Below are 26,732 nucleotides of genomic sequence, written 5' to 3' on the forward strand. Positions count from 1 at the left end.
CATTTCCATGCAATTTCCCTTCTCTCTCCCTTTCCCCCCCACCTCTCATCCCTGTTTAATGTTAATCTTCTTCTCATGCTCTTCGTCCCTACTCTGTTCTTAGTTACTCTCCTTATATCAAAGAAGACATTTTGGCATTTGTTTTTTAGGGATTGGCTAGCTTCACTTAGCATAATCTGCTCTAATGCCATCCATTTCCCTGCAAATTCTATGATTTTGTCATTTTTTAATGCAGAGTAATACTCCATTGTGTATAAATGCCACATTTTTTAAATCCATTCGTCTATTGAAGGGCATCTAGGTTGGTTCCACAGTCTTGCTATTGTGAATTGTGCTGCTATGAACATCGATGTAGCAGTGTCCCTGTAGTATGCTCTTTTTAGGTCTTTAGGGAATAGACCAAGAAGGGGAATAGCTGGGTCAAATGGTGGTTCCATTCCCAGCTTTCCAAGAAATCTCCATACTGCTTTCCAAATTGGCCGCACCAATTTGCAGTCCCACCAGCAGTGTACAAGTGTACCCTTTTCCCCACATTCCCGCCAGCACTTATTGTTGTTTGACTTCCTAATGGCTGCCAATCTTACTGGAGTGAGATGGTATCTTAGGGTGGTTTTGATTTGCATTTCTCTGACTGCTAGAGATGGTGAGCATTTTTTCAAGTATTTGTTGATTGATTGTATGTTCAGGTCCTTGGCCCATTTGTTGATTGGGTTATTTGTTATCTTATTATCTAATTTTTTGAGTTCTTTGTATACTCTGGATATTAGGGCTCTATCTGAAGTGTGAGGAGTAAAGATTTGTTCCCAGGATATAGGCTCCCTATTTACCTCTTAGTCTCCAAAACTGTGGGCTAAATAGGCCATATGTTTGTGTATGGGGGGGAGGGTGCTTGGGATTGAACCCAGGGCCTTGTGCATGCAAGACATGCACTCTACCAACTGAGCTATATCCCTTTTTGATCATAAATGTTCAGGCTCAGTTATTTCATCATAGTAATGAAAAATAGCCTAATACAGTACATTTCTTAATGTCTATAACACATTCTTTTACCCTGAACAATAAATTGCCTCTTCCTCATCTTCTAGTGGCCTTTTTTTCAAGTCCCATTCCCCCATCCCCTTTCTTGAAGAATTTGGCACCATTGCCCAGAAACTCCAAACCTTGTTTAGAAATGCCCTCATTGGTTCCCAAGATACTTACATCATTCTATTTTTCTCTCTTTGGTTCTTCCTTCTTTACATCATCCATCACGGGTTCCCTTGTCTTCTTTCTCCTGTTCACTAAAAGGGGGCATCCGTCCTAGATCTCATGCTCTTTATGTTCTCCAAACTCTTCCCTTACACAGATAACTCCCATGTTATATCTCCTTCCCACTTCCCTAATCTTGTAGACCTGACGAACTCAACATTCTCACTTGGTATTATGATTTACATATGAGGTATCCCCCAAAGCTCATGTGAAAGACAATTCAAGAAAGTTTAGAGGTGAAATGATTGGGTTATGAGAGTCTTAAACTCACAGTGAATTAATCCACTTGAATGAATTGACTGGGTGATATCTGTAGGCAGACAGGTGTGGCTGAAGGAGGTGGGTCTCTGGGGGGTGAGCCTTCGAGGTACATATTTTGTCCCTGGTGAGCTGAGCTTAGTCCCTCTCTGCTTCCTGGCAGCCATGTCCTGAGCTGCTTTCCTCCTCCACATCCTTCTGCCCTTATGTTCTGCCTCACATGGGCTCAGAGCAATGGAGTCAGCCAACTATGGACTGAGACCTCTGAAAGTGTGAGCCTCAAATAAACTTGTCCTCTTCTAAAATTGTTTTTGTCAAGTCTTGATCACAGCAGTGAAAAAGCTGACCAAAACACTTGGCCATGCATATCAAATTTCAACCAAACTTCTTTCAAAACCAGAGTCTACACTGCAGGTGGTTTCACGGCAGATTGAAAGAAGGCTGGTACTGTCAGCCCATCTCAAAAACTGACTCATCCATAATATTTTTTTTCTTCATCTCACTAATCTCTGAGCCTCCAAAGTGCTTTATTCAAAGTTTCATTGGATGACAGTTACCAAAGGCTGAGTGGCTCATAATGTTCTGTGTCATAATCTTATTACTTAATAACTTTGTATCCTTTGTGCCTTACTCTTCTCATCTCTAAAATTGAATCTTCATTGTAGGATGATCATGAGAATTAAATCAATTTATATAGTGAAAGTGTTTAAAACAGTGTCTGGAACAAAATAACCAATTCCATAAATGTGGTGGTATCTCTATACTATGAAACCCCTGAAAGTGAAGACAGCATTTCACTCCTCTTGGAATCTCCTGCAGCACCTACCATGGCAATGTCCATGTACTAGATGATTAAGTTATTGTTGAAAAGGATAACAGAAAAGATGCATGTGTTCAGAATGTTTTCTAAAAAGTCTTCTGCAGTTTAGACTTTATTAGGGGAATACACACACACACACACACACACACACACACACACACACACACACATATTCCAGGGAAAAAGTTACCTTCTTCAGGATCTGCTGCACAACTTTTATATCTAAGCTAGTATGACAAGAGTCATTCCACCCCATTTTTTAAAATCCTGAAGGACACTTTGAATCATCAGATTAAATTATACATTATGTTTGGTTCTAAGTGTGAATTTTATTACACCAGAATTATTGTTTAATTATTATTTTTAAAAGGGTAACTCTTGATTAACTGTGATTTCCATTCATGAGAGCTCCTGATCCTCAGCTCTGCTGGATAAATGAACTTCTGGAGTGAAGGAATGAACTGGCACATGGCTTCACTGTTAGGGTTTCTTTTCTGTTGCAGTGTGGATATGTGTTCTGGGTCAGGAGGAATGTCTATATAAAAGTAAGCCATTACATAAAGCTCTTTAAGATTTATGCACTTTCTTTTATGCCTCTATTATGGCAGGATTGTTATGTAATGCCTGGATTTAAGCACTTCTGCCTCTAACCACAAAGGTCAAAGCAACAAAATTGTGTTTAGAAAGATACTTCATACCCTGTAGTTAAGCCCTTGGACTTCTTTGTGTTCTTTCAATAAATGTTCACTGGCAGTTAATATGCTTTAGTAGGTTTCTATTACCAGTAATCAAATAGTCTTGCTGAGGTAGCATTGTTCCTGAGCTAGAGAGACCACAGGGGAGGGGCAAAAAACACTGGAAAGGCAGTGTTGCTCAGTGGAAAGAGCCCAGGCTTCGAAATCAAATAGGGATCCAAGTCCTTGTTTTATCATTTACTAGCTGTGTAAACATGTTGAGATTGAAACTCTTCATGTGGACAATAAAAGTATTAATCCTGTAGGATTTTGAAATTCTGATTAGAAATAATGTTTGTAAAAAGAACCTAGTACTTTGTGTCTGGCTCAAAGATGTTATGTTATTCCTAAGAGTTCTCATTTCAATAGCCTAAAAATAACCTTATTGATTAATAAATCCAGTCACTGAATCACAGAATTAATCAATTGGTTGGATGCATCTCATATATCACCTAATTTAGGATTTAAAGAACAATATTTAAAAACAAGACATTTTTTTTTTGTAAACACGGGGGGAAAGTAGGTACATTTTATCCACATAAAGCTTTAAGAGGCCTGGAGAAAATTCCTCTAGTATAGTGTCATTCTTACCCATGGAGTTTAAAGATTCAACCATAAATGGAGGGATCAGATGGATTCATGCAGATAACCTAATAGAATCTTATAGAATCTGGGGAGAAAGCTCATTCTGTTGGGAATGCATTTTGTGGTATCAAGCATTTGATGTTCTTTTTTTAACTACAGGAAGCAAAGAAAAAAAACACAAGTTATATTCTATCAAGCAAAAAAGTAAGACAGGATCTGCTACTGAGAGATCATAGTGTGGTAAATTCTCTTGTAATTTTAGAGCATTTTAAACATATTTATTGGACAGAATGAGTACAGCAGAGTTTCTAAGTATTTTGATGAATGCCACATAAACAAAAATTATAATACTACCTATCTGATAGTGACCTCGGTCTAGGTGCATCATATTCATTGGACAATTTGTCCTTCTATGACACTGAGTTACTTGCTGAGGTGCTATATTTGCCCTCACTGTGTATCAGAAAGAAAATATAGATCAATTACTAGTTTCTAAATATATGCCCTGGTGGAGGAAAAAATAACTATATTAATTTCAATGAAGACATTTCATTTTTAGTGTTGTAAGTGACCTTTTGAATATGGTGCCTGCAACAATTTTCTGTGATAGTTGAGAGAACATGAAGAAGCTATTTATTACCTGGGATTTCTCCCCTCCTTTCACACAGTACTGGCTGCCTCCTTCCTCTGGGAAGGAATTATCATTGGGTACCAGTGGGGAAAAAAAAATCACAGGAGGCTCCCCTGTACAATGCTCCCTCCTCTGGGGCCTGTAAGCACTCCCTTCTCTTGTCCCCTTACCATCTCTAGAGAGGGTAGAGAGTCCTATTCTTGATAGGTCATAGGCATTGGGTCATTTCTGCTTAGTTTTCCTAAACACTGCTACACTTTAAAATTAAACTCTCCTCAATTACCCTTTTGAGGCTGCTGTTTCCTGCCGGGCTCTGATTGAGAGAATGCATTCATAAAATTATTAGTGGAAAGAAAAAAAAACAATTTTGTTGCTTTTTAAGGATATACCTAAAACAAACTCTATTTTAAAAGTGTAGTCTAATAGAATTATTATATGTGGTAGTTTTTGATGAATAAACAGGTCTTATCACTGTTTGCTGCTGTAAATAAGGTCCATTGGCTTTAGAATTAAAAAGAACTGAATTGATTGAAATTCATTCCTCATCACTCTCCTGTTCCATCACTCTGTCACTGCATGGAACAGAGGGCTATTTGGTCCATTCCCAGGAGGAAACCAGATGACAGCAAAACGTGGATCTTCTCTGTGCTCTTCCTTCAATTTTCTTTATGGAAGAAGAATGTGTTAAGAAAGGGGACTGAGAAGGCCTGTCTCAACCCCAGACCACCACTACTCTGATTCCTGTGTTGAAAGCTATGTCCAGTGCAGGGATAAGGTGGGTAACTCCTTTGGGTGCCAGATGTGTAGAAATCATAGGAAGCCTCTTTTAATCTAGTCAGCGTTGATACACAGCCACCATCCCTCTACCCCAACACCAAGATGGGAGTTCATTGGTGTAACCTTCACACTACTTTGTGTGAAAGATTAACTCCATAAATGCTGATTAAGCCCAAGTATGCAATTGGTACAGAGACAGCTTTTTACAAGGGATTATTACTTTTTTTCTTCCAATACTTTTTCCCTTCCTATTTCTACTGCCTTCATTCACTCCTACCTCTTTGTCTTTGACTTTCATTTTTTACACTGAGACAAAATACACAACCAGACTTTTACAAAAAGCAGAGAACAACCATTAGAAGACTTAGCATGATGAGGGTAGGAACTGTCATCTCTTGACTCACAGCCCTATTCTTAGTGGTTGGTACACAGTAGGTGCTCAATCACTAATTACCAAAAGAGTGAGTTTCTAACAATTATAATTGTTTTATGCCAGTATTGGGCTGCATACAATTATAAAGAGTTCATGTAAGGATTTATATCATTTTCAAGTTTTGAAAAACGAAACTATCTTTACCAACCTCACAGATTTCTAATGCAAGATGAAGAGTGTTCCTTGCTACTCCATATATATTAATAACCTAAGAGGCACATAAACTAGGCTAGGGTTGGATCCTGTAGCCCTGGGGGAAGGAGCAAGGTGAGTACTTGATCTCAGTCCTTCTGGCACAGGTAACCCCATCTCTTACAACTTTTGCATTTCCTAGTAAAATCATGACAAGACAGGGAACACTTTCTACATTTAGTAACATTTATTTATGCATTCAGTATCAAGTACATAAGTGCAAATATCCAGAGTCCATAATTAAGTCCATTAGGAACTACAGAGAAAGTAATACAAATTGTAATAAATTTAACATGCTGGTACTTTTAGTTACCATACATGTAAATCAGCCCATCAATCCCAGACAACAAAAGTACTGCATGTTCATTTTGGATTTATTCATTTATTTAATTATTTTAAGTTATACAAAACTGATTACCATAAGTACAGTCAACTGTTTTTTTTTTAATTTTTATGTTGTGTGTGTGTGTTGGAAAAATGCTAAAACATCAGTCTACAATTCTATATAATGTTATTAAAGATTAATCCAACCAGCAACCCAAGGACATATAAGCAATTTCCACTATTGCGTCAATGCACTCGGCAGGAAAGGCCTAGCCACAGGGGGACTTTAGAAGCTACAGAAGCATGGCAGAGAAGAGGAGAACACTGAAGAAGGAAGGAGAACGTGGGCTCTCACCATCATGCACTTTTTTTTTTTAGCAACACAAAATTAAAAACCACATCTAATACACTTTTTTCTATACTTTAGTGCTTGACACAAGTGACTCAAATATCCTAAGAGTAAAGGAACAGCCTAAAAACAGCTGTTTTAAAGTTTGCCTCTAAGAGTATGGTACTGGGTGGGGGGAACAATCAATTTGCAGTAGAGTAAGAAGAGAGCTGTCGCCTCTCCAGACATCCCTGTTTGTGTCCAGTCCCCGCTGGGATACCTGTCTACTCAGCATGTCTTTTGGCGCCGGGGATTTTAGCTTGAATCCTAAAAACAAAACAAAACAAAAACTAAAGGGTTAAATTGTAAATGTTATTCATGAAATCATTTTATGTATCCATTCTGTTCCTTTAATTAGCATAATATTAATTAGTATAAGATGCTGGAAGATATTATGGTTTATATGTGTGTGTCTATAAACACTCTTCTTTATAAAAAGCAATAAGAAGGAAATAAAAATTGGATACTGAGTGACCCAAGGAAGCTACCTTCTTTACAGTATAAATTTTTAGGTGGATGAACATGTCGACTTATTTCAGGACTATAGAAATGGAGCTGTGAAACAGTGACAATAGCTATTGATCCCCTAATCAGGTGCACTTCAGAAAGAGAAAGGATGGTGCAGTTACTACCTGTGCCAGGAAGAAGATAAACAGAGATGGTTCCAGGTGAAGGAACCTGTATGTCTCCTCAGTGTGGTCAAACTACTCAAAACTAGATTTCAGAAACCTGGATCTCCACCAAAGCTGGCCCTCGAGATTCATCTTTAATATGTGGGGTGCCGAGCAGACCGTCACCAAGGCTCCCATGATTCTGTGATGCTCACAGTGTGATTGTGTCATTTTAAGATAGGTTTACACCAGAAGTGTTTTGTTTCATAAATTGAAGCTTAATGAGTTTATCATGCAGAGTTTAATTGAGACCTTCCTCTCTAACCCTTCCACATTCTGGAGTTCAGTGGTCAACAAAAGGAAGAAGGTACCTGCTCTCATGGAGTTTTCATTCTTGTAGAGGTTGAGAAGAGAGAAACAAGTAGACAAGAAAAGGTGGAGTGGTGACAAGCACTATAAAACCAAACAAGGTGGTATGAAAGGAAGTGAGGGGGCCAAGTAGGTGGTGCCCACCTTCAACCCACGGAGCTGAGAAACAGATGCCCAGAGGATAGGGAAGAGTCAACACAGTCACCAAAAATCTGGAAGTTTCTGGTAGAAGCAGCAGCAACTGCAGGGTCCCTAAAGGAAGGATAAGCTAGGGAACAAGGAGGGTATAGCCCAGTGAGCTGAGGCATGGAGTAGGGAGATCTGAGAGGCAGGCAGTACCCAGATGGTGTTGGAACTGGTGGGCCACGTTAGGGGATTTCTGTGTGATGAGAGGCTGTTGACAAATTTTATGAAGGGGAGTGATATGATAGGATTTATAATATAATTTATGGTATGATTTATATGTTATGGCCATATAAATATGAAATGTCTATTGGACACAGAATAGAAAATATCAGATAAGCAGGTGAGTAGACCTGATGGTGGCTATGTGCAAAAATTGGGGAAATGAGAGTAGAAGCAATAATGGAGGAAGGGAAACCTATAGAAATCCAGGTGCCAGAAGGCAATGTCCAGAGTTTTATGGCAGATGACCAGCCTGGGGATCTAGTTTGGAAATGAAGCTGACAGGACCCACGTAACCTGTTGATGGGTTGAATGCATGGGCAAGAGGAGGAAGAAGGATAATGAAGGAAGATTCTTTAGTTCTGGGCCTGAGCAACCAGGTGAATGATAATGCAATCTAATTACCAAGATGGAAAGGACTGAAAGAAAAATGGGTTCTGATGTGGAATTGCAAGCTGTTTGGCCATATAAATATGTCTATTGGACACAGAATAGAAAATATCAGATAAGCAGGGGAGTAGACCTGGTGCTCAGCAGAGGAAGTCTGACTGGAAACACAAGTATGAACCCTTGACATTTGAAGCTATAGGACCAGAAGAGAGGTGGATGAGAGGAGGAGAAGTCAGGAAAGACAGGACATAGTGACAGTGGCCACCTAGTTTCTACATAGATACTTGAGTAAATGTCCAGGGTTCACTGCTCCATGGGGCAAAGGCTTGCATTGTTGAAAAACTCCAGATTTTACTGTTTTATCGCATATTTCATTCAAATCTCAGAACTTCTGGAATTTCTGCTCTAAAGAGGAAAAGAGAAAGCCTACTACTTCTTTGACAATGTCAGACCTCCAAATATTTGAGGACAGTCATTGTGTTCATTTAAAGTTGCCTCTTTTCCAGGGTCATTTAGTGAAATTTGATCTTTACTAGTCATTACTATGAGACTTCTAGTCCCTCAGTACTGGAATTACTGCAGTGGCATTACTTTAGTATATTAATGTATCTTTTTAAATGCCCAACCCTGAAATAAACTGAACACACATGTGAGATGACCAAAATGGAATATAGTGATTGTGCCCTCTTTTTTTTCTTAAAGCATTTTTTATATTTATTTTTTAGGTATAGATGGACATAACACAATACCTTTATTTTTATGTGTTGCTGAGGATGGAACCCGGGTCCTGCCCACGCTAGGCGAGCACTCTACCGCTGAGCCACAATCCCAGCCCCGACTGTGCCTTATTTTGATTTAGACTTTATACTTCCATTTGTAACTTCTAAACTTGCATTGATTTTTTAAAAATTTCTTCTAATTAGTTATACATGGCAGCAGAATGCATTTCGACTCATTGCACACAAATGGAGCATAACTTTTCATTTCTCTGGCTATTTACAATGCAGAGTCACACCATTCGTGTGGTCATACATGCACTGATTTTTTAAAAAGATGCCTCAGCATACCATGAATCATACTTGTCTGTGACCAATTAATCAATTAAAAAATCTTAGGTATTTTTTATACCCTCTATGTAATAGGTTATCCACCTCTCCTTCATTCTTTTTTTAAAAATATTTTTATATTGTTGATGAACTTTTATTTTCACTTATTTGTATGTGGTCCTGAGAATTCAACCCAGTGCCTCATGCATGCTAGGCAAGCACACTACCACTGAGCCACAACCCCAGCCTCCTTCATTCTTTTGCCAAGTTGAGTTTTTAAAAATCTAAATATAGAACTTGCTCTATCAATTTAATTTTCTTGATTCCAATTCAGCATTCTAGATTCCTCAAAATCCTTGGATTCATCTTGAATCTTGCCCTCTCTGAATTTGCTTTTGCTCCACCTAATATTTTGGAAATTATATTTGATTTTTCTTCACGTTGCCACGAGAAGTAATGGTGTTGAAAGGGATAGGCTCAAAGGCAGGATGTTGTAGCTCATTACTATGCCTTGCCCCAGGCAGATACCTGAAAGATTAAGGAACATCTTTTGGGTCTACTAGAACTCTACAGATTGTGCTATCATCTCTGGTTTTCTCTCAAGGACAACAGGAGGATTTGTTGAGTACTTCACTGAAACAAGAATACTCACTGGCCAGAATAGTATAGAATCTCTCCTTTTGGTGAACACACAGCTGTCTATTCTGAGTACTGATTATTAGATTTACTAATTCATTCTAGAATTTTTCTTGGAATTAGGCATTCAGTTCACCCAAAGATAAGTTCTAGAATTGATGCTTTCTTCCCATTTGAAAATTGGAACAGTTTCAGTTCAATTTCAGGGAAGTCTTTCATTCTCTGAGATTTATTGGCAATCACCAAGAAGGCTTCTACATAAAATTTCAGGCAATTTCACCATCACAGACTAGAACTCACCTAGATATAGGCAGCTGTATTCACTTATGGCAGATTTCTTATGTTCTTGCTTACAGCTTTAATTCCCTCTACAATACTTATTTTGCCTTTTCTAATTTAGGCCCTTTTACAAAACTCTAAGAAGTGTTATTAGGTATCACCCCCATCTTACAGCTGGAAAACTGATACAAAGAAAGGTTAAATGACCTGGACAGGGTAGCTCAGTATGCAGAGAGTGGCAAGAGGAGTCCCTGACTCAGTCTGGAACTGTCCTTAAGATCCTTAGAATGATCTCTACCCAGCAATACGATGATAATGAGGAGGAAGTGAAGGAGAAAGATATGTAATAGTTCTTGTTTCCTATGTCCAAGTAAGAATACTTTCTAGGTGCTATCTTATTTAATACCCAACAACCCTGTGAGGTAATACTAACATTTCCAACTTACCGATAAGGAAACAGGTTCACAGAGACAACATTTATGATGAACTCATATTGCATAAATGCCAGAAATGGACTCAAACAAGTTTCTCTGATTAACCATCAAGTTCTTTTGATGTTCCACTAAAATGGTATAACTTCTTTTGTTAGAATTATTCTAGCACTAAATCAAAATTTCAGAAGTCAAAGAGATCTGAGAGATAAGAGATCATCAAGAATTTTCTTTTAGACTTTAATGTCAGACAAAACCAGATTACCTACCTAGTTTCTCTTTTTGGTCTAACTACCAGGAAGCTCAGAGCCAACTCAGAGTGAAAGTCAACCACAGAAGCGCTATCATTCCTCATGGATAACATGTTTTCTCTCTGTTCCTTTATATAAACCTGATTTCCAAGTGTAATTTAACAACTACATTTTGTGTGTGTGTGTGTGTGCTCACGTGTGTGTGTGTGTGTGCGCGTGCACGGTTTTCTTTGCCATCTGCTTTCTTTTCATTTTAATAGCCTATGCCCTTACCACTTTCATTGGAATTATGATAGCTCCTAGCTGATTGCCACATCTCCTCCTGTCTCTCTCCTCCTCAGATGTTCTCTCACTAGATTATTGTGGCTGATCTTCACGAGATACAGTTCTGACTACATCAATCTCCTCCTTAGAGACATCAAGAGCCGGCCATTTCCTATTGGGTCAGGGTCAAAATGGCTCAGAGTTGTCAGGACCTGGTCTCAGACTCTCCTCCTACATTTGCTCTAACTGATCTTTCCAAATATTAAGCTTTGAACACACTGTCTGACTTATTGCTTCCTGAACATGACCCACATTTTTCAGGCTCCTCTGTTTTTGTTTACATGGCTTCTTCTTCTTGCAGTCTTTTATCCTATCGACCTTGGGGGTGGGGTAGGAGGCGGTGTTTACCCATTCTTCAGTGCCCAGGCCACATGCCACTTTCTCTTAGTGACTTTACATTATTCACTCTAGGAAGGATCAATTGTATTCTCATTACTCTGACTTTAGTATTTTATGCAACTTTACTGGTATTAAATTGATTTACAGTTGTTTCTTTATAATTTTGTCTGCACCGAGAGGCTGAGATGGATTTGTTTCATTATCTTTATACCCTCTGTGCTTATTATATGAAGTATCCAGAACAAAATAGGGACTCCTCTTTTAGAACCAATCAACCAGCACCGCCCACCGCCCATTCCTTAATAGATGTGATTTTTCTCAAGATCCCCAAACTGAGGATTGTACAACTTAGATCTAGAACATCTGTCTTCCAGTATCCAAACTCCTATCCTGATGTTCTGTACCATAGTTCCCATAGCACTAACTGCCAAAAAGTTATCTAGGGAAGTCACTGAAATAAACATTTCAGGTCACCAACCCTAGAAATTCTAATTCTATATGTCCATGCTAACATTTATTAATACAAAACAATGACTTTTGTCCTTCATTTGTTTATTAGCATTAGCTGTTGGTTACACTGGGGTTCAAGCTTATAATTTCAGACATTTTGAAATGTGCTGAAGATCTGTTACAGATCTATATTCACCATACAACCTGAGTTTCTTAAGAGTTTAAGAGGATGAATGTAAATGGTAATAGTAAAAATAGATTTTTATATACTTCAGGAGGGAACTGTTGTTGATGATATGTAACCTAATAGCAGAAGAACTTTAAAGTTGTTGCGTTTCAATTTGTTTATTTTCCTTTTTACATCTTTGCCTAAAATGCTGCCCTCTAAATCTGATCATCACCTAGGTCCAACTACATAGTTTCAATTACTATGTTGACAAAGACTCATCCTATGGTGACATGTACTTGTAGCTAATGATTAGTTTAACTTTCCATTAAAATCTTGAATAGTAATGACAACACAAAACCTATCTTTGTAGATGGCAACAAACCTATAAATATTAATATAAGAATTAGGAAAAGCTACTCAGTTAAATGTAAAATTGAAATCTTTATCCCCCAACAGAGTAGGTAGCCTATAAAGTAGGGCCTGACCAAGACTCCAGTTTAAAAAAGGAATGATGTTAATCAAACACACTTATAGAGTTAAAGTAATGTAATTAAAATATTTAGGTAACAAAAACTTTACCCATTTTAAAGTTTAAAAGATAATTTTAGTAGTTTAATAATTAGTGTTGCTCATTTGTTTAAAAGATTTAAAATGTTTGTTAACTTAAGTGTTTCTATTTCAATTTAACCATTAATTTTCTGAATCAGAATTCCTTCCTTTCTCCATCTTGATATTGAACATGGGCCAGCCCTTAGCTACAGCTTTATATCATTCATTATTAAAACACATTTATTATGACACTTAAAATAAATCCCTGGAAGTTTTATTTAATCGTAAGTTTTGAAATTTATACTTATTTTCTGAATAATATAATTGAGAAAGGAATGAACATATGACTTGAACAAGTCAAAGATCATACCTTCACCTATTATTTTACTATCACTTTATTACACCTATCTAATCCATTCAAAGGCCTGCTTAAGACAGTGACTCTTCTTTATGAATCTTGCTGGACAACTTACTTTGCCACGACAGCATTTATGTGAGTCCTCACAAGTCCAAGATATTGGTCAACCTGTGCCTACAAAGAGAGAAATAATGAGCACACCCAAAGACCCCATGTGGTCAAAATTTAACATGAATGTCTGACACCACAGAGAACTTACCTGGTGTTTGACATACACTACAGGTAGAGTAAACATTGAAACCACAGCTGGGATGAAAAACAAATGCAGTGTTAAAATTCTGAGAGTTATCAATAATAATAAGTTCATAGATACATATTACATAGTCATGTGATATTGCAACATTATTTGGAATAACTAGGATAGCAGGGCAGTTATAAAGAAAGTAAAAGGATGCTGAGCCCTTTATAGATGTCATTTTTCCAGAATGAGGGTAGACTGTGCCCTCTGAAGATGAAAATGCATCTTTATCCATAACTAGAACTATAGACAGATATATTTAGAAATCAAATAGAACCCATTGTGGATGAACGGCGGGGGGGGGGGGGTGGCGGGAGAAGCCCTTCAGACTTAGAAATTCACTGCTGATATATAATATGTAATAGACTCTTTAATTGAACTGTGATAGTAAGGAAAATGCTCTGTCCTCAGGGATCTGGAACTTGTCCCTAGGGACTTATCAGAACAAGCTAAATACTAACAGCCTAGGAAGCCCCCTGTACTCAGGGGGTGTGAAGGAAGACATAATGCCCATCCTTACCCATGAGCAGCAGGGTCAGGCCATTGAAGAGGGCGCCAACATAAGTCAGGAGCCACATCAGGACAGCAAACTGAAGAAAGAAAGGATGATCAGAGCTCCTGAAGCTGTCCCTGACAGATTGGAACCTCATATTGTTAATATTTAGATTAGCATCAATTTTTCTAATTAGCATTTCAATTTTTTCCCCTAATTAGGATTTCTGATTAAAATTTTTTGGATTACAGTTATAGGTAATGGGAAATGAATGTCAATAGAATGATTTCAACAGGAAATGAGAGATTGATAGGTGTTTTAAAGTCCATCATGGAATCACCAAAAGAAGGTTGTCATTAGCTTCTTTGGAGACCTTTGGATCATGCTGTTATAACATTTGAGGGAAATGGTAGTCTATCTAACACCTGCTTCTGTATGGACCCATGATTTAAAAATGGTTTTTATATTTCTCAATGGTTAAGTAAAATCAAAAGAAGAGAAAAAAATGATATGTTAGATGATATTAAATTCAATTTTAAGTGTCCATCAGTATAGTTTTACTGGTGCACAGTCACAATCTTCCACTGCTGTATTGTCTTTTCCTACTTTTGTGCCACAATGACAAAACTGGGTAGCAGAGCATTGCCTGCAAAGCCCCAAATATTTACTATCTAGTTCTTTGGAGAGAAGGATTGCTGACCCCTGCTGTAGCCCCATTTTTACATAGCAAATGGTAACATTACCTGAGAAGCTCTAGGACAGGTAATCATCATCTCCTGGTTTCTGCCTTAAGTAACTCCTATAAGTCACCATTCCCTTCAATTACCTCAAGGATCAAGAACACATCTCTCACTTTTCCTCTGCCCTTCCTTGAGCAGTTACCAGGCCACCCCTAGTGCAAGACCCCTGCCAGGGTGTGTACAGAGTGCACAAGGAGGACAGAGAACTCAGAGACCTTGTCCTGGCTACCTTGAATCTGCTCACAGCCTTGCTGAATCATGATGAGTTATCACCAGAGTATAAAGCCCAGGACCCAGGTCCTCACACACACTGTTTAGAGCCTACTTCTGCCCTTCAGATGGCTCTGCCTCAGGACACACAGAGATCTATCATTAGTAGAGTCCAGAGTTTTTTCCAATGAAGAAGTATGTGTGTGTTTTTACATTCCCGAAACTAGATTTTTATTTTAAAATTAATTTTAGAAAATTGGGTGAGGAGTCAAAAATGGTTTAAGGACGGACATCCTGATATACAATAAAAAGAACAGAATTAGTTGTATGATCTTGAGTTCATCCTAGCTCTGCCAGACGAGTGGGCCACCTTGGATAAGAGTCTTAACCTCTCAGAGACAGTTATGTTTTCTATAAAATGAAGGGATGAAGTCCATGATTCCATAGATCAGGAGATTTTCTGACTCTAGAACTAGCATAATCTTCCCCATAATGTGGCAGTTTTAATATTTCACTTCTAGAGGAAAACAAAACCTTAAGATCATAAAGCAAAGGGCTTAAGGCAACATACTTTTAAGGAATCCACCAGGTCCTGGACCAGGAAGAGCCTCCGGAGCTCTTTCAGTGTGCTGTTCACGTAGAGCTGTAGGCAGTCCGTGTACTTCTGAATCTGTTCCTGGGACAGGGTGATCTCAAGTTCCAGGTAGGCCCTGTCAACAGACCATAGCATCAGAGAACCCCATCAGAGGGACGGCACACAGGCAGGTACACCCCAGGGCCAGGTGAATGTTCCTTCTCTCATCTGAGGCAGTGGGTGGCCAACTCTAAGGGTCATGTCAGTGGCTAAAGGGCACCATACTCTCTGGCTTCCTGTGCATGGGGAACACATGAACAGGGGTGGGAGAGCATTATGACTGTTTCTGTCCACTGAAGATAGCATTACAGCCTGAGCTGATAATTCACAGAAACTGGCTGGGACTGGAGGGAAAAAACCAATGCAAAACAGCTCATTTGCTAAATTCTACATGACTGCATGGAAAGCATAGTCTTCTTTAAATAATTGAGCTATTTGAAAATTCTAGCTGCCAATTATTGTTCCTCATTAAAACTCTGAAGAATGCATGTTTGAATTCTATAATTTATATCCAAGTTTATCTAGGGAGCACTGGAAACTCAAGAGACCTGGATCATATTAAAATGCTCATTGGTTCTAGTGAGTGAATGGTACTTTTAGAACGGGGATTTTTAATTTGTTAAATTTAACTCATGGGTTGCTAAAATATATCAAATGCAATATATTTACTTATAAAATAAAAATATATTAAAAACCCAACCTAAGGTTCCTCTGCTTGGCCATGCTTCTGTGCAGAGGTCCAGCTGCCCTCCCGTTTCCTGCCTCTGCTCTTTCAAGAGGGCACTTTGCCTCCTTAGAGGGAAACTGTTGGAGTTCTTAAAGGCCTGCTTAACTCTGGGAGTGGAGAAGAAAAGGGCAAAGCAACACTTGGCCTGAGTTGTAAGGAATGTTGTGGACTGAATGCTGTGTCCCCTCAAAATTCAGATGTTGGAATTCTCACCTCCAGTGATGGATGGAATTATGATGTGGGGTCTTTGGTAGGTGCTTAGGTTAAGAGGAAGAAGCCCTCATCAAAGGGACCCCTCAGAGCTCTTTTCCCCTCTTTCTGCCTTGTGAGGACACAATCAGAAGACAGCAGTCTGCAACCCAACCATGTGGGCTTCTGGTTTGGGACTTCGCAGCCTCCACAACTGTGAGAAATAAATTTCTGTGTTTAAGCCACCCAATTTATAGTAGTTTGTTAAAGCAGCCTGAACTAATTCAGGGAGTTTAGATTTAAATGTGATGGCTCTTCTTTCCTTTAGAAAAAAGAAAGAAGGAAAAGGAAAAATAGTGATCTGTATAGATAGTGTGCTCTGATTCAAAATAGTATATTTTGAATCAGATGTTCCTTTTAATGATCAAAATGACTCAGCCAAAGGAAATTTTAATATTTTAAATCTGTCCTCTGAAGGAAGCATAACCAGGTATGAGAGGGAATAAGTCAAATGAGAGCTAAGTCCCCCCATGTGATAGCCTGGGGGCCAAAAATGTGGTGGGAACAGCGTGGTTGAACACACTGAATGTTGGATGATGAAGGGAGAGACTGGGACAGGGAGAAGGATGAAGATGTGGACTGGTCACCGGTGAGGTCCACTCAAGTAGGTGTTGTGTATGCCACTTGTGTGGCCAGGCTCTAGCCCCGAAGACCCACTAACTCAGCATTAGAAGGACAATAACACTGTAACCCACATGGTAACACTGTCTGACACTGAGTCAGGAGAGGCTGGGAAGAAATGTCTGAGAGCAGCCTTTTCCCTTTGTCCACAGCACCTGCAAACAGGCATCATTTTCCCTGTGAAGAGCCCGGTGCCACTGAAGCCTTGGTGAGGGAGAGCCAGGACAGATAGAGAGGTGGCATCAGTGAATACCCAGGGCCGTTCAGAAGCCATTCTGCAGTAGCACCTACATGTCCCATTTAGGACTGAGAACTGTCCCTTGGTTGTTTACAGAGGTGAGGACAACCTTGGTGAGCTTGCATTCTGGGGCAAGCCAGCAGATGAGGGGGTGGTACTGATGGCCAATGCTCTGAGTGTCTGAGTTTTCAAGTCAGAGGATAAACTTTGGTGGAGCTGGGTGGATGCTGCTGGCCGGGCTAACACTGCCCTCTATCCCCTTGCATGTGTCCTCTTTCTTAATAGACTGCCTCTCTTTAAAAAATTTTCCTTCTTTTCAATACTCATTCCAATTATATTTCCCCAGTAGAAAAATTCAGAGGAGGGCATATGATAAGATTGTTCATGGGGCTGGGGATGTGGCTCAAGCGGTAGCGCGCTCGCCTGGCATGCGTGCGGCCGGGGTTCGATCCTCAGCACCACATACCAACAAAGATGTTGTGTCCGCCGAGAACTAAAAAATAAATATTAAAAATTCCCTCTCTCTCTCTCTCTCTCTCTCTCTCTCTTTAAAAAAAAAAGATTGTTCATGAGCCTTGGATCCCTCAGATAGTTGGCTCTTTGGTCTTAAATTTTCAGAGACAGCATGGAAATAAAAATCAAACACCCTAGCTCTTGTTCTGTGTTATTTACTGGACATGTGACCTTGCGAGTGTCATTTTGCTTCTTGGAACTCCAGTTTTTCCACCTGTAAATAGGGATTATAATGTCTTCCCAGCCTTCTTTATAGAGTGGGGGGTATTAGTAATTGATGGAGTACTCTTTCAATGATAAATTATTATACAAATATAATGGATTATGATTACTTTTGGTAATTAAAGTACAAAAACTCAACACAGCAATAAGTATTAGAATAAGAATAAGGAATTTTGCTTCAGAAATCCACCAACAGTGTTAGATAGTAAAGCCAAGGTATTAGGTGAGACTCTAGGAGGTCTGATGGGTCTCAGAGAAATATGCCCCAGTGCACCTGTGGGTTGGAGTGGGGGCAGAGGAGGAGCCTGGGAAGGCAGGGCTTGCTGGGCAGGTGGGGACACTCACTTGAAAGGGTGGCCCTCGTCGGTTTTCTGCACAGCTTGTAAGACAGACTTGTAGATGCGGAAACTGATGGTGGCTGAGAGAGCAGCCAAGGCCAGGTAGGCCACGACGCTCACCACGCTGAACTGAGTCAGGGAGAAGAGCAGCAGCAGGAAGCTCCCAAACACGATCCCAGTCTGCTTGATGTCCCGCCAGTACAGCAGGTCAATAGCTGTGGGGAGGGGACACAAACACACACACCACTGAACTCTAGCAGTGCCAGAAGTAAGCTGCTGGTTCTGTCCACCCAGCTGCCAGTACAGCAGGTTCCCACTGGGCATTTGGATTCCTAAATGCAAGCCAGTGGACAGATGGCTGCACCAAAGGGCACTTACTGACACTCCATTTCAGTTTGAAAAACTCTTTTCCATTGCTGGGGAGAATTCACAAATTCACAAAGACTCCAGTCACCATCTCTCTATGGGTATATTTCCATGGGCTACAGCATCTATTCAGAGGCTGGAATTATGTGGCTTTCAAATAGAGGATTCTGTGAAGTACCTGAAATCCTGTGGATGTCATTGATTATGTGCACATCTTGATGCCCTGCTGACAATTTTATGTCTCAGTGATGGCCTGTAGATATATACATCGGTCATACAAAAAGGTCCATGCTGATCAGAAAGGGCAGCAATCATGAAAATAGAGGTCTGGAGGGAGTGGTATTTTTGGAACACAGAGAGAGTTCTGCAAGACCTTGGCCTCTAAACACAGGCAAAACTGTGGGCTAGTGGCTGTCTTGACAAACCCTAGAGCTGATATTTGGATTGAGCTTTTGCACATGATTTGTTTGCTTACATTCTATGATTTGAAAAGCCAGGAATGCAAGCTTTAAAATCTATATCACATATATCATTCAGTTATCATTATCTTTCAATGTATAAACAAAAAACTAAGTTCAAAAGAATAGAGCTAACCAGGTGTGGCGGCACATGCCTGTAATCTCAGAAACTCGGTGGGCTGAGGCAGGAAGATTGCAAGTTCAAAGCCAGCCTCAGCAATTAGTGAGCTCTTAAGCAACTTGGCAGGATCCTGTCTCCAAATAAAAAAGGAAAAAAAAGGGGCTGGGGATGTGACTTAGTAGTAAAGAACCTCTGGGTTCCATTCCAGTACCAAAAATAAATAAATAAAGCCATGCTTCAAATTTGTAATACAAATGGAAATATTTTGAATATTTGAGTTACCAGGATATGAAGAAAGCATGCAAGCCTTACTGAAGAATCTCTGCAAGTTCATTATCCTATTAAGCAAGTAGCAAATGGTCTTTATTGAATGTCATATCAATTCTCCAGATGAGAAAATAAGAAACAAATTTCCCATATGACAGTCAGATGTAAGCTGTAGTGGCTTAGACTGTCAGCTTCCCATGTACTGTACCTGGAAACACCTGGTTTGGATTTAGATTCCAGTCATTTGCTCAAAGGAAAACAGAGATAACCATGTTGAAGAAAGCAGGGAGCACAGTGGCACATACCTGTCCCATTATTCATGAATGTGCAGTTAGCTGAAAGAGCCATACAGGTTGAATATTCCTTGTCCAAAATGCCTGGGACTAGAAGTATTTTGGATAATTTTTGGATTTGGAAACAGTTGAATATACACGATGAGATATCTTGGGGATGTGATCCAAGTCTAAACATGAAATTCATTAATGTTTTATGTACCCCTTATACCCATAGTCTTGAAGGGTAACATTAGATGCTATTTTTAATATTCTGTGCATGAAATAGTGTCATGGTGTGGAATTTTTCACTTGTGTGGTTGCATTGACACTCAAAAAGTTTTGAATTTTGTATTTTTCATTTAGGGTTGTTCAATCTGTATTGTTGTCACAAACATTAGTGACAGTCCAAGGCTAAAGACATACCCTTCACATAGAAACCCCTTGCTCACAGCAGGCTTGCCTCTGGCTGGTTGGGTGCAGATCAGGGGTTGAGAAATGAGAGGCTGTTTATAATAGGCTGAGGACATCTCTGGCAGTATGAAGCTGGGAAGAGAATTTATTCCCTATCCACCACCACTGTGTTTCACCAAAGACATTAACTCAAAGATTCTAGTAGGCAGCCATTGTTGGGCAAAAACATGGTTTGTTTTCTCCCACAGCACTTCTGCAATGTATAACATAGAGGAGAGGAAAGGCTTGCAAGCATGTTTTGGAGTGGTAAAAATATATATATATATATATATATATATATATACACATAAATATATATATGTAAATATATTAATATAAATATATATGTAAAATATATATAATTTTTTTCTCTTTTGAGGAAGGCCAATCTTACATGTAGGTTTCCAGAGACCAAGGAGAGTATTGCTTCTCTAAAGCTTCTCTCTTCTGCCTGCCCCAATTACCAGTCACACTATTAGAAATTCATTCCTTTGAATAACCCCTTTTCTATCTTCAAAGTGGCTGTCATCATCATGATCTTTATTTAATGCAAAAGATGCAGGAATAAGACAATATTAAAGATTTGCTTGTCAACAATACAGTTCAAATGAGTTCACCAAAATAATTCTCCTTTTAAAAGAGTTTATGAGAATAGAATATCAAAATATAATCGTTTTGGCTGGGCGCGGTAGCACACGCCTATAATCCCAGCGGCTCTGGAGGCTGAGGCAGGAGGATCACGAGTTCAAAGCCAGCCTCAGCAATGGTGAGGTGCTAAGCAACTCAGGGAGACCCTGTTTTTAAATAAAATAGAAAATAGGGCAGGGGATGTGGCTTAGTGGTTGAGTGCCCCTGGATTCAATCCCCAGTACCAAATAATAATAATAATAATTTTCAGGCAGATGAGAGGATCTTTTGGAAGATACACCTGCAGTAAACCTCTGGACCCCTGAGGAGAAAGGATAGAAGGGAAGAAGAGGGATTTCCACAGAAGCCTGGGGTTGAGTGGGTCCAGAGGCAGAGGTGAAAATGGGCCTGGGCCTAGGTCTAGACCAGCAGGGCTAAGGGATCTTTGGGAACCTGGAGTCTCTAGTATTTACTCTGTTTGGTGCAAGAGAAGAGGCAAATGGGAATAAATAAGAGAATGAAACACCACCGTTTAGAGGTATCACTGAACTGTGTCTTCCTATACACTTACTCACTGATCAAGAACTAAGTGCCTGGTTATGCGCCAGCGTTAAGGACATAAAAATAAATGAATTGCAAAAAGCAAAAAAAAAAAAACCATGCAAATAGATAAGAAATAAATTGTAATCTGTTTTATGATGCCCACAGACTCAGACAGCAAGCACATCTGGAAGTCAATGCATGAGAAGGCAGCATGAGTTTTGCTGAAGAAAGTACTCTTAGTGCTGGGGGAGGTGGTTTACACACCTGTGATATATATAGGGGTATAGGAAACCGTACAAATAGTTTTCAAACAAAGAGGAGACAGAATTAGCTGTTTTCAAGCTAATTCCCACTGAATGGATTGCCTAACACCTGCCAACAATGGCATAACTTCTAGAAAAGCCTTCTACAACTCTAGTCACCTGTTCAAAGAGCTGAGAAGATGGGCACCCAGTTTGGGCTCTCCTGAAAGACTCTGTGGACAGAGAGGTTAGCCAAATCACATTAGTTTGTTGAAGAGTCATTATCTTCCAGTGAGGCTTCCAAACAATTTGTGAAGTTCCAAGAGTCTTTTACTTAGGAGCTTAACAGAAGAATTATCTTAAGGCAATGGGCGGTGGATTCTGGGTACTCTGTGACAAGATTATCTATTTACACAAACTCTGAAATGTTCAAAGCATTTGCATATATAGCCTCATTTAAACTCCATGATGAACTTCATTAGACTGGTAATCTATCAAGCTAGGAAGTTAAAAGTTAAAAAACTTGTATACTGACTAGGTAACACAAGAAGCCCAACCAACTCCTAAATTTTATGCTTCTCTCCTACTGTATGTTAAATGTCCCCCAAAGTTATGCAAAATTGATTTTGGACAACTTAATTATATTTAAAACTGCCTTCAGAACTAGCTATTTAAAGTGAAAACTAGCTTTTAAGTGAAAACTAGTCATTACCCATAGTTATTGATCATCCATTATCTAGGAAGCATAAGAATCAAGCAATCATAAAATGATGCTCCTTTTTAAAGGAACTTAAGGTAAAAACGGGAATCATTGAACACCCATTGAAAGAAAGCTTGACTTGATGCCAATATGTTTTGTCTTGTCAATGGTGGCAAAAGTTGAATTTGGATGGAGTGTGCTGAAATTGATGAGGGAAGAGGGCATAGGATGGTTTATAAACATGAGGAATAATTGGTAAAGGAGATGTGGTGGATAAAAGGAAATATTATAAAGGATTAGTTGACAAGAATGGTGACTAATTAGCTGGGGAAAAAAGGAATCAGATCTCATTAAGGGTGAAAGCAGCATTTCAAAGCCTGGTGACTGAGAGATTAGCATCACTGGAAAAAATAGGGAATTTGAGGGTGAACTGATTTGGAGGAAAGATGACACTTGTTTTTAAACCAGATTCTGACATGATGACGTGGAAGCCAGGCATTTTGACACAACCTGGGGCAGAGATGAGATAGCAATTACGGATGCATTAAGGCTGATAATTACACACCATGCTAACTAATTTTTTTAAAGCCTGGAACTTACATGATTTTTTTTGGCTTTATCACAGTATCCCAGAGTTAAGATGGTCCTTAATGTCACAAATCTATTAAAATTCAGATGAATTTGTACAGTAGGCAACTGGAAATGTAGGACTGAGATTTGGTAAATGGGGTAGAATGTTTCCATTTGGATGTATTTGGGGTAGAAATGATTGCAGCCACAAGTGTGGAGGAAATCTCCAATGGGAGGCTACAGATGCAATTTAGGATGAAACCAGAGAAAGTCCTTAGTGTTAGAAAGGGCAACCACAGTAAGTAGGTTAGAGCAGCCAGGAAGAAGAAATTTTCTAAAGGGTTAGCAAGGAACACTGAATTTGGAGCCAGCAGAGAGCAGTGTTAGGAGCAGTGGGGGTGGGAGCCCACTGTAAGGGGTTGCAAAAGGGGTGGGAGTTAATTCACAGTAATAAAGAAGATCTGGTGAGTAGCAGCAACAAGTAATCCTTCAGTTTGAGCAAAATCTGGGAATGTTGGTGCAAAGGGAGGGGTGAGGATTCTGGAAAGAGAAGATATTTGATTAAAGCAAAGTCTCAGAGGGCAGGAAAGGATGGAATTAATTAGTCACAGCTCTTTTCAAAGAAGGGAGAAGAAAGAAGGGGTGGGAGAGACATTCAGGGAAGGGATGGGTGTGGCTACATTGTGTTAAGATGGACAGGAAGTAAACTTTACCTAAAGTGGCTTCAGGTAAATTAATTCAAATTCTCCCTGGAAAATGAGTCATAAGGCCTTCCTGAGACTGAGGAGGTTAGACGGTATGGCTTCACAAGGGTAAGATCTGTGTTGAACAGTACAATTGGGTAAAGCACTTGACTGTGGCTGGTCCCAAAGGAGGTGTTCTGAAAATATAGACTACATACTGGGTTTCATACTAATTACATGTTGAAAGGATAACACTTTTGAACATGTTGGACTAAACAAAATATATCAGCAAAGTTAATTTTACCTATTTAATTTTTTATGTGGCTACTAGAAAGTTTAAAATTATCTATGTGTCTCACATTATATTTCCATTGGACGATGCTGCTACAAAGAGATATAGTAAGGATATGAAAGAAAGAAATAGAAAGACTATCCCAAAGCAGAGAGAGTGTGGTTAAAATAAAGGATTTCTAGTGGATAAGGTCTACAGGTTAGATGCTGGGAGCCCTGATCAGTGAGTGGTGGGGCTGACCCAGGTTAGTTGATCTAAGGCACAGGGTTGGAGAAGACTAAAATCCAAGAGGACAGAATTGATACAAACAGCCCTGGACTCAGGGTAGGAATGACAGGACAGTTGGGGACTGATGGGCTAGCACAGTGGCAATAGCTATGTGTGATCAGGTGGCAGGCAAATGACCAGAAGCTCTGATATTGGAGTGAGAAGAGTAGGAGGTGACTAAGTTGTGATCAGAGAGGTTCTATGCACTGAATCTGCTGTGTAAATGCCGGTTTTTCACATTTTATTTTTGCTTAGAATGATGTAAATTTGTGTAGGAAGCTTTATTGTACCTGCTATGGCTTGAATATAGTCTGTCCCAGCTGAAATTCACTTTGAATTTTAATGTTTATTGTGAAGAATTACAAAGGTGGAAACTTAATCTGACCATGGTATTTTTAGAATGGGGGCTTTTGGGAGGGGATTAGAATTAGATAAGGTCATTAGACTGAAGACTGATTGAAAATTGGTGCCTTTAGAAGAAGAGAGGGAGAGACCAGGACACACAGACACAAATGTGTGTGCTCCTGTCTCTTGCCATGGGATACCCTGCACTGCCTGGGGACTTTGTCAGCAAGAAGGTCATCACCAGATGTAGGCCCTCAACCTTGGACCTCTAGAACCATGTGCCCAAATAAACCTCTTTTCTTTAAATCTTACCCATTTTGTTGTGATATTAACAACAGAAAATGGACTAAGACACTACCTGATGTAGGAGAGTAGGTATTTCAATAAAGTTTACTTAGAACTCAAGAAAGAAAAATGCAAGCAATTCTGTAACTGCAATAAATTATTCTCAAATGGTCTTTGAGTACAATGAAATATAAATAGGTTTTCTTTTCTTTTAAAAAATATCCTCCCTAACACAGAAATTTAAACATCTGAGCACACAGTCACTAAGCCCACTCACTAGGACAGGTATATTACTGTATGTTACTTTGACAATTATAAAAAAATCAAAGCTACTTTGCCAAAAACTGAGAGGCAACACTTTGGCTTTGAAATGATGCATCATTGAGTCCTGTGAACTTGATAAATGGACTCTAGTAATGTCATTTTGGTCCCCAACCACAGATAAGAGCATATATGGAAGCCAACTTGGGACAATCTTAGAACAAATGCAGTTAAGGGTGAACTGACAGATTTGAAGAATCTCAATACCAAAAACCCAAAATACCAGAAGCAGTTATCCGCTCATTTTCCAGAATCTAGTTAACAACAGAAAAGAAAAAATAAGAGAAGCAATCCAAGGTTAGAATTAATAGCTAAATAGAAATTAACTCCTATGTCAAATTTCTAGGAAATCCTTTAGTGCAGTCTGAAGTTTTGGTTTGGGAAACTATTTTAGACACATTCAATTACATGACCCAATAGTGGCTGCAGTATTCATAAGTTTATTTAAAATGTTGCAGCTATTCATAAATTATTTACAAGACAAAATGTGCTATAAGTAGATAATATGAAATGGCAATAAATTGTGCACAATTGTCTGCATTATGGCATTACATTGTATATTTATATTACATCTTGGTCCAGAAAAGATCAAGAAAATGACAAGCTAACTTGTCATTTTAAAAAGGCTACTTTTAAAAAGGCAAAGTGAGAACTGTAAGAAATCCCTGCTTGTAGAAATATCAGCATTCCAACAAAAGAATTATTGACACATGATGTGCTATTGACTTTATTTTTTAGCAAACTTTGAGTTATCTGACTATGATATCTGACTACCCTATGAACAGAATGAGGAGACTCACAAACCTCATCTCTCTCCAACCCAGTGTTGGAAGCCAGTTTCTGAGTGACTTTCATGCGGCAAACAAAATATGTGAACAAGAAGAAACAGAAGTAACTTTCCCTACTTTAATCTTCCCTTATTTTACATGAAATGCTTGAAACATTCACAGAGACCTTCAAAGGTGACATTTTCTATTCAAGTAATGTATGAATTTCATTTATCAAGATTCTTACACAAAGATTGAAATTTTAAAGGCTAATTTAGGAGCACTAAACCAGAGGGGAAGCTGCTGGCAAGGACTTTTGCTGGGAAGACAGTTACACGGATTCCATTTTCCCAGCCCTTCCCTCACACCTCTTAAACTCAGCCAATATGACTGTGGAGAGAAAAATGCCAACACTATTTCTAGATGTTTCAATAACTCTGTGGATGTTTTGAAAGAGAAGACACACAAAGGCTGGTGTTTCCTATCCACAATAAAAGAGCATAGCATTCAATCCACTACCCTAAACAGAGCTTTGGTGGAACTAAAGGAAATGAAGAATTTGATTGTCAAAGGCTCAGCCAACAGCAATCTCTAGTACTTTTGTCTTGTGACAGACAAAAGCCAGTGCACTGTTCCCCAATGGCTATTCCTCAGGTTAGACCAAAGGCAAGACCTATTCACATAGGCCTTACCTGTGTGAAAGTGAATAGGATTTCTGTTTGCTAGTTCTCATGGTTAGGATGGTAGCACTCCCAGCATCTCCCTGCTGTGATATCAACATGATGATACCTAAACCCAGGGTTGCCATGCTGAAGGGTCTGATCAAGAGGTGAAATGGGCAGGGCCACGTATTTCAGACAGTTGGCCAGATTG

The 26,732-nt window shown here is 39.2% G+C and overlaps 1 protein-coding gene across 2 annotated transcripts in view; it reads right to left on the reverse strand.

The window, feature by feature from the left end:
- Nucleotides 1-5,854: 5,854 nt before the first annotated feature.
- The window catches only part of RTN1 (reticulon 1), a 226,529-nt gene continuing 205,651 nt past the window's right edge, over nt 5,855-26,732 (reverse strand). For both annotated transcript variants that reach the window (XM_081290225.1, XM_081290226.1), the window contains 6 exons: nt 18,288-18,495; nt 15,310-15,448; nt 13,816-13,885; nt 13,257-13,303; nt 13,113-13,171; nt 5,855-6,657 (listed from right to left, as the gene is read on the reverse strand). In XM_081290225.1, coding sequence (XP_081146351.1) covers nt 6,615-6,657; nt 13,113-13,171; nt 13,257-13,303; nt 13,816-13,885; nt 15,310-15,448; nt 18,288-18,495 — 566 coding nt within the window. In that variant the 3' untranslated portion in view covers nt 5,855-6,614. The remainder of the gene's footprint in view (nt 6,658-13,112; nt 13,172-13,256; nt 13,304-13,815; nt 13,886-15,309; nt 15,449-18,287; nt 18,496-26,732) is intronic.

This window comes from Spermophilus citellus, assembly GCF_964194105.1.
Source record: "Spermophilus citellus genome assembly, chromosome: 4".
Lineage (NCBI taxonomy): Eukaryota > Metazoa > Chordata > Mammalia > Rodentia > Sciuridae > Spermophilus > Spermophilus citellus.